Source organism: Neolamprologus multifasciatus, chromosome 14, assembly GCF_963576455.1.
Source record: "Neolamprologus multifasciatus chromosome 14, fNeoMul1.2, whole genome shotgun sequence".
NCBI classification, from domain to species: Eukaryota; Metazoa; Chordata; class Actinopteri; order Cichliformes; family Cichlidae; genus Neolamprologus; species Neolamprologus multifasciatus.
This window is the reverse complement of record NC_140452.1, coordinates 32,720,001-32,729,139: the sequence shown is the minus strand read 5'-3', so window position 1 is coordinate 32,729,139 and position 9,139 is coordinate 32,720,001. Positions and strand designations below refer to the sequence as shown.

The window sequence follows — 9,139 nt, the reverse complement described above, 5'->3', positions numbered from 1 at the left end:
CAGATCAACAACAGTACAAGAAAGCGTAGCCCACAGACCGGTCACATCACATCTAATACCAAACACTCCCTGCAGGTTGACCTGCCCATGGACTGCCTTTGTATTACCCTGGTTGACCATAAAATAAGGATAAAGCATATAGAAGGCAGTGCACAGCGACAAAAGACATAGCCTATGTGGTTCCCGGAAGCACGGCTAAAACCTTTCATCCAGTGCACTTTGCGCAACCCCCATAAAGCTGACCCTCTGGCCTATCGGTGGCAGGAACACACAGAAACATCCATCAATCCAAAGTAATCTGCCTGTCTCTCGTGCTTCAGTTTGGACCCGGTGTGGTGGTGAGACCCGGTATTAGGGTTAGTTCTAATCTGTTTTCTGTCCTCTCTGCCCTCCTCCTTCTCATTTCAGCCTTATACTCACTGAACCTCTTGTATGGATTCCCAATGTTCCCCACTATAGATGTCCCAGTGCTCCATTTTCTTCTCTTGCAGTAGAGGTGGGCGTATCGATCCAAATATCGATAGTATTGCCAACACCAGTATCAGTATTGGATTGATGCTAGCGTGATAGGATCGGTACTTTGTTCATATCACTGAATTGTGTTAAGCACATTATTTTTCTGGAAATGAAAAAAACATACCTCAAACATGCACTATGAAAAATGTCTGATCCTTTTTGTGTGACTGTCAGTTCTGTTTTATTAATAGCCTATATCAAATTTAAACAACAGGAGTTGACCCAACAAGCTTCAGAGACAGGCAAATTTAAATTCCAGGTCTCCAAAAAACCCAGTTTACAAATAAATGGAAAGCTGAAAGATGTGTCTTTCTTTGTTAACTAATTATTGTGGAGAATAAAAATCACAGTGGACACTAAAATGCATTTCCAAATTGATGATGATTCATCTCATAAATTGTGACACACTGCTCTCCCCTAAAAAAGCTGACTTTATATGTTAAAAGTATCTGTATTAGTACCAGCAGTACTGACCCTGTATTCCCTTGGTATTGGAACGATATTAAAATTTGCAGTATCACTATTTAGCACTATCTTGCAGCCCTGAATTGCAGAGAAATGGAAGGATCCATGACTTAGAGAACACAGTAACCCAGGAGTTTTAATGAAGTTGTTTAATGTCTCAGAAACATTGTAGTTATCTGGCATGGTAGTGATGAGACCGGTCAAACACAGGAGACAAATGAAATATACAAAATAATTCATATCAGAAAATAAGCAGAGACGATTATAAAGCAAAAAAAAAAAAAAAAATGTAAGTACAATAAATGATTAAGAAGCATACTGCTACTTCTATTGGATAAACCCCTGAGTTTGACAAAAAGAAGAAGAAGAAGAAGAAGAAGCAGAAACCAGAAGTATATAAACAGAAAAAAAATTAAAAGTTGGCAGTTTTCTAGAAATTAAGAAAGAGGGTGACAGAGTCTGTTGGGTGGAGTGCCTGTGTAACAACACACAGCTGATACCAGACATGATTACACTTTCAAGTTTTAATATTTACAAAACAACAACAAAAAAGTATATTAGCAAAGTCCATGTCAGCAGAAGATATAATATTAATGATGATAGTTATAATAGTACTGATAGTAATATGAACTTAAAAACAAATTACCACAGATTTTACTCAAACAAATTCACAAATTTGAAAAGAAACTTAAGTTGTTTTAAGTCTAATACAAAAAAAAGAGAAAAAAAATCAGACAAAACATCAAACACATAAAGTGGTACCTATCACATCTTTACAGGTTGGAGCTGAGAGAGGCACCAGACTCTGAGCAAAGGAGGAGGAGGAGGGGTGAGTTGGCCGCATGTAGGCCCAGTCCCTTCCCTTTCTCCGGTGCAGTCTCCTCTCCCATCAGATACCTCACTGCAGCAGTTTATTGGCAGTCTGCTTTCATCATGCCACTGTGAGATGAAGAGGGGTTCATCTGCCTCAATTAGCAACAATGTTACCATTGTCCCTCAAAATGTGTGGAAGTGATCTTATTACACTAACAATGTACTAGCCATTCAGATAATGATTATAACCATGCTCAAAGGCAACAGGTTCGTACTGCAGTCACTGGAGTGACCTACTCCCCCCCCCCCCCCCCCCCCCCCCCCTCAGCTCGTATCCCACACAGGCTGCAGGGGGTCACTGTCATGCAAGGCTACTAGGAACCATCAGCTTGTGTGTGATTTAGAGAAAACCCTGTAAAGACATCAAGCTTTAGGTGTCACATTGGGTTAGCTGAACTGTTTTCATTTCTCAAAGCTCAATGATTAAAAAAGCAGCTTTTTCAAAGAAAAACATCACAGAAAAAACAAAATTAGAAGTCTGAAAGGAAGAAATGCAGTTCTCATCAGTGTAAAAGGTCCATTTCAATTCTATGTTAAAAACAACCTGTAGGTTACAAATGTTGTTGTGCTGTGGCATTTTTACAAATAAGCCCTGCTTTAAATTTGGTCCAAGTCAAACTCAGCTTTATCAGTCGAATCAAAAGGAAAGCTTGTTCTCACTAGTCTGATTTTATTCTGCATACATCAGTCTCTTTTTCCTTACATGTGGTCATTCCTTGATTTCAAGGCTGATTTTCTATGTTGCTTAAACACTATTGTCATCTCTTTGTTACAGTCACCAAACCAAGCTTCAACAGATCACATTACTCCCACTGATATTTTTCTGAAACAACAAACACGTAGAGTTTATTTCAGCCGATCACTTCCTCAGCTGATGTGTGATTGGTGGGACTTCTGTGTCCCAAGTTTACCTCTTCCTGCTTCTAAAACACATAGAAAGTAATCTTGTTTTTTTTTTCCAACCTACTTTGATTATTATCTTTTTATTTCTTACCTCTTCCCTCTACCTCCCTCCCCACGCCCCACCTCCTGTTATTTACAAGACCTGGAACTTCCAGGAGTTCTGGTCTTTGTAGTCCAGACAGTCAGCGGCATTGAAATTGAGCTTCCAGGCAGTTTGGTCTTTGTAGTCTAGACAGTCGACGGCTCCAAAGCCCAGTGAGGCGGCTGTGTAGCCCTGGGAGGACAGTGAGGCTGGGGACTGGCTTAGGGGCCCGCCCATAGAGGAGGCTGTGATAGGGCTCAGGGCCCCTCCGGTCCCCGACAGCTGTGGGTGCATTGGAGACAGGTAGGAGCTACAGTCCAGACCAGTGAAGTAGGAGGAGGAGCCTGCGTAGCTCTGGCTGTAGGCTGGGGCCTGGGTGTAGGTCATGGGGTAGGTGGTGGTACGCTGCATGCACGGGGTGGTGGAAGCAGACAGGGGGTCTGGCAGCGGAGAGATCGAGGCTGGGCTCCAGATGGACACTGTGGCACTAGCAGAGCTGGAACTGGGGGTGATGGCGGTGCCTGGAGGAGGGGGAGGAGGGCTGTAGGGACCGTTGGTGGGGTTGGCACTGGCCTCGGTGTTGGCCTCACGAGCAGGGGATGCCTTCTTTTTAGGGGGCCGTGGTTTGGACTGGCCTGTGCTCTGTTGCTGCTGCTGGCGGCACTTGGCACGACGGTTTTTGAACCAGACCTTTGGGAACAGGAGCATCAGAGAGAAGGTATCTAAGTATCACTATTTCACAATCAAAGCAGCTGATAAAAACATTAAAGATGTACACGCTGCTTTCATAGGAACTCAACAAACCCTCACTTTCTTTCTGTATGTGTCTCTGTGACACACTCACACACATGCACGCATGCACACACACACACACACACACACAGGTGTTTTGTCCTGCCAATATAGGAAAATATATTTGAGTATAATTTTCAGTATAATGTGTTACCTGGACTCTGGACTCAGGCAGGTTGATCTTGAGTGCCACTTCCTCCCTCATGAAGATGTCTGGGTAGCGTGTTTTGGCAAAAAGAGCCTCCAGGATGTCCAGCTGCGCACGCGTGAAAGTCGTGCGCTCCCGACGCTGTTTGCGTGGTGTGCCTACAAAAAATATTATTATTATTATTATTTAATTATTATTATTATTATTATTATTATTATTGCCACGTTAAAATCTACGTTGAGGTTATATCTGAAGAATTCCGCAAAAAAATTATTGGACCATGTAAGGCCATGTATCAACGTTGGTCTGCATTTATTACATTTAAAAAAATTATTGAACTGATGATGAAAGAAATGATGAATTGAAAATAATATGAAATTCAAATCTGTATATAAACCGCTTCAATAAAAACGCTGAAACAAATAAACGAATTCCGATTTTTCTCTTGAATTTGCGGCATACACTTTAAATACATAAGCACTGTTGCGGCTTCGTTTCACATTTTATACGCTGCCGTGGATATTTGTAGACATAAACAAATAGTGGCGAGTCTCCGTAGCTCAATCTTTTATGTGGCGTTGAGGAAAGAAACAAACGTGTGCGGGATTGAAACGTTTTTATAGGACCGAATAAGCGGGTCCAGCAGGCCTGATGTTTTTCTTTCTTTTCTAATATTTCTGACTGGCCGTCGGAGCTGTGCGAATCGAAAAAAAAAAAGAAAGACCGAAACGAAATGAATATCCACATCGGGGATTATGACTTTTAAAAACGTAAACTTTGGGCCGAGCTCGACAACACGCCTTCTGCCGTCTGTGGCAGATGCTGATCGCTGCATATCGGGCTTTATAAACAACCTCAGTGTTCATTCATGAAAAAATATATATTATTAATGCACCAATATGAAATACAATGACTGTCCTTTTTGTAAATAGGTTACACTGTAAGCGCAACAGATTGGAGTTAGTTTTAATTCCGTGTGAGAACAGGCGGCCTTTCTCTTCTCACACATTTTCATTGTTTTTTGACTCTATAATCCTCTGAACTTATAGGTCAAGTGAACACATGTTCTGATACACGGAGCAGACACTTAGGTTCATAATCATAAATATAACCGTACAGATAAAGTTTCAAATATATTATTCAAATTGAGTCTTTTTTTTTAATTTTTTTTTTTTACCATTTTTCTGCGCAATATAAGCAATAAATACATAACGAATATTTCACTTAATTCCATCATTTCCCTTGTTTTATTCTATTTGTTTACTTAAAATAAAGGCGATTAAAGAAACTACAGGTTTACACAGATTAAAAACACACAGAAGTCAAAGGCCAGTACTTACTGGGATATCCAACGGCGGCGGTGTGGAGCAGATCCATGCCCGGGCCGGACAGCGTTAACCCGTTCACGGCGTAATGGGGTTGCTTAATGTAGGACATCATGCCTCCTGCCGGCTTTAAAACACTCCCTCACTCGCTCTCTCCTTCTCTCAGACCGGGGGCCGGGTCTCCTAACTAGTCTCCAGGGGGTGTATCTCTCTCTCTCTCTCTTTCCCTCTCCCTCCTCTCTCTCTCTCTCTCTCGCTCTCTCTCTCTCTATTTTCCCTCTAACTGCCTTTAACAGTGTTTGTTCCTTTTGGTGGGATGTTTGGCCTTAGGTTGTTTTTGTTTTTTAATTGTCCATTGACTGCCTTCTCCTCATCTATCTTTATACGTTACTCTGACTTACTGCCTTCCAGCCAGGCACCTTTGGCCAAGCCCCTTTACGTTTGTTTCCACCTGACGCGTAAAACCACGGCGCTTTTAAGGGTTTAGTGTATGTTCAATGCTTCTAGTCAAAAAAAGAAAGACTACCTCAACTCAAGTCGGCCCGGTGCGACAAGTCAATACACCACACTGAAAACAGCACAGTTCGCTAATCGAGGCCGGTTAGAATCTCCATCAGAGCCGTGCGTAATTGCAGTGCGCACATATAACGTGGCCGGGTGAAAGATGCCAAAAAGCAGCGGCAGCAGCGGCAGCTCCACGGCAGTTTGGTGCCTGCGATCTGACGGGTGTTGAAAAATTGTAAGGCGGGTGGGGCGCCCCTCTGTCCCTGGTCGTCCCTGAGAAGAAGAGGATGCTGATCTGCAGGGTGGACAAGTGAGGAGAGCGAGAAGAGACTGGCTAATTAGAAGTAACTTCTTATCCAAGTAGACACCCAGAGCCCTCCCTCCTTCTCTCTCTCCCTCTCTCTCTCTCTGCGCACTCGCCCACGCGCATCTACATATTGTTCATTATTCATTCAAGTTGTCTTTCAATAGAGGATAATATACAGTCTTTTTAATGTCCCTATTTGATCTAAATGTTGTCGCAGCAACAAAGAACACTTGTTGATATGCAGGCAGTAAACACAAACATCGAAAAAGTACTATAAAACACACACCGCGCGCGCGCAAACACAAATTTTAACAATTTTCGTTTTTATAGCCACTTGCCAAGCTTAGCCTTACAGTCATCCCAGCAACAAGCATAGGTGTCCGGAGACATTTTGAAGATATCATTTTTTTAAAAAAAAAAAACAAAAAACGAATTAATTCTTTTTTAAAATTTTATTATATTGTTCTAAAGTGTTTTTGAAATTGGCCTCCCTAAAATAATTGGACGACTGAGTGTGGAGGCAGAGGTAGAGCAGCTGAGGCGGAGAAGGGGGTACAGGCCGGATTAAAAGTAGCACAAAGACCGCGTTGTTCTGCTATTAAATCCCCTTCTGATCCCCAACATGCTGCCTCCGGACCAATTATCCATTCATTCACTTAATCAATAATAATAATAATAATAATAATAATAATAATAATAATAAAAATCTGAAACTAGTTTTATTTGATTTGTCAGGCCCTGGTCTGATTATATACCTACATTATAAATGTAGGTATATAATACATGTATAAATGCAGATAAAAAGTATCTGATAAAGATGTTTTATTGCAAAGTCCGACGTTATTTCGTTATCTTATAATTTTGTACGCACTATTATTACAGATGGTTGTTTGCTTTTTTGTTTTTTGTTTCCGTTACCCTTTGTTTATTTTGTCAGTCCTAGTGTTGTATTTATTATCGCTGAGCTTTGTGTATGCGTTGTGTCTCCTCCCGGGGCTAGTTTGGCCTGTGCCATCCTCTACAGCGAGACAATTTCACAGTGTCCAAAGCCGATTCTCTGCGCTTGTTAATTGAATCGGATTTCTTATAGTTTAAAATCCACACACACACATACACACACACTCATGTAGCTACAGCCCAAACTGTATAAGGGGTTTATCTAGCTCTGTAAAGCCATAGCAGGAGATATAAAGACACACACAGAGCCACAGAGAGTATTTTACCGGCGTGTTTGAACGTTTCCAAATCTCAGAATAAAATGTCTTCACCTGCTGAGGTGTGTGTGGCTGTCTCAGTGTGTGGGAGGCCTTCCAGTGTGCGCGCTGTTCAAGGTTTGGATACGGTGGACTCTTCAGTTGCTTACCACATCCAGGTACGCCTGTGTGTTTGTTTGTATGTCTAGCTGTTATTGTCAGTTGTTGTTGCTAGGGTAGTTTATACAAAGCTAATTGCTAGCAGGATAGCTAAATGAGCGAACTGTGGGGAGTCCGAGGACAAGACTGTCTCGAGACCTCCAGCTGACATGAAAAAAAAAAACGGCGGGAATAGCAAGACCTCAGATGCGCATCAGGGCGCGAGCGCGGTAGTGCTGTGCACGCGCATTCTCCTAGCACCTGCCCTCAGAGTCTTAAGTACATTTTTTAACATGTTTTATGTTATAAGCTAACAGAAAATACATTGTTTTCTTACTTTTTTATGTTAAAAATGTTTTTTGTTATGAGCAGTAGAATTTGATAAGCTTATAGTAGGAAAAAATAACTTCATTTAATCAGTAGTTTCTCAGTTGACAATATACGCGAGCATAATAAACAAAAGCGTAAATAGCCTGTATTGTATGCTAATTATAAATGACACATTTGTATTTGGGACTGTATTAGGCTATAAAGCATAGTTGTAAAATATTAGTATATAGTCATTTTTAGTTATTGTACATTTATTTTGAAATGGAAAAGCTGTTCTAAATTAGACTCTTAGGTTCCTAATAAGATAATAAAATATAGGATTTTTTTTTAATCGTCATTAGGTTGTAGCCTAAATGCTGCACCAGATTTAAAGAAAAAAAGTTCCAAAACTGGAACTTTTTTTCTCCATTGTTTTAGAAAATAAGACAAGCATTATGAAAGCATTAGGAAATGGACTCATTTATTCAGAATTATTTAGTACAGTCACTATTTTTCTCCTCCAAGTTATTTTCTTTGTGATTTTTACTCTTTAAATTGTGCTCTTGAATGTGCATAAAAAGATAAGCCCTCCCTAAGATACAGGCCTAGGTACCAGTCTAAATATTAATGCTATTATTCAAAGCAGCGGATTTTACTGTTGCATGACAAGTAATGTTTTCTGGGTTGTTTGTTTTGGAAATTGTTCCATGATGCTTGTGGTTTGGACGCACTAGGACCCAGAGTAGAAGCAAATTAAGGGCAACCATCACATAAGAGGCTTAGTGCATCTAATCTATACTCCCACAGACAAACACCTACACACACACACACACACACACACACACACAGGAGGGCACAGCATTTCGTAAACATCCCATTTTGAAACAAGCACGCATACATGTCCCACAGGCAAACACTGCCATTGTATTTTCATTTAGTTTTCATTTTCTCCAAACTCTTTTATTCCCCTTGTTGACCTTAACTGCCATCCCACTTTGTTAGAGAACATTTGCCCATATGCTCCACTATTTCTCTCATCCCTTTTTCATTAGCGAACGCCCTTCAATAAACTAAGAAGCTGAGAGCAAACTCATCCATTCTGGACAGCTATAGTTTAAAAAAAAAGAAAGAAAAATACTCAGATATGAAATCCTCCTCATCTGTATGCTCAGCGCTGCTCAGATGGATGTCTGAATGTTTTAATTCCAAAGGATAAAAAAAGGATTTCAAACTGGAATTGAAATGAAGTTTCACTCAGTCATTGCTCATTAAATGTTCCCGAGGCTTTTTTACTGACAGAAAATTTACTTTATTTTGCAGCTAGCCCTCTTTTTTGAATCCTCCCATGCTAAAACGGCTCAAAGACAACTTTCTCTTCTGTTTACTACCAATCCTTTACTTTGTGTGTGTGGGTGTGTGTGTGTGTGTGGGCATGATGGAGATGAAAAAAGCTGTTTTTGTGCCATTTGCAACACGACAAAGACCAAAAACCATTAAATCCAAAAAGGCCTAAAACACACATACACATGATTTACATGCACAAACCCTCCACACACACACACA

At 40.7% G+C, this 9,139-nt stretch overlaps 1 protein-coding gene across 2 annotated transcripts; it reads right to left on the bottom strand.

The window, feature by feature from the left end:
* Positions 1-1,115: 1,115 nt before the first annotated feature.
* LOC146504436 (homeobox protein otx5-like) lies at positions 1,116-7,551 on the bottom strand. 2 transcript variants are annotated; one of them, XM_085131571.1, is made up of 4 exons: positions 7,184-7,551; positions 5,120-5,903; positions 3,786-3,937; positions 1,116-3,529 (listed from the first exon to the last, which is right to left on the bottom strand). In XM_085131571.1, the coding sequence occupies exons 2-4, from the start codon at positions 5,217-5,219 to the stop codon at positions 2,891-2,893; spliced, it is 891 nt and encodes a 296-aa protein (XP_084987697.1). In that variant the 5' UTR covers positions 5,220-5,903; positions 7,184-7,551; the 3' UTR covers positions 1,116-2,890. The 2 variants fall into 2 exon arrangements, with proteins under 2 accessions (XP_084987697.1, XP_084987698.1); XM_085131572.1 differs by lacking the exon at positions 7,184-7,551 and having other exon boundaries at positions 5,093-6,607.
* Between the last annotated feature and the right edge of the window lie 1,588 nt (positions 7,552-9,139).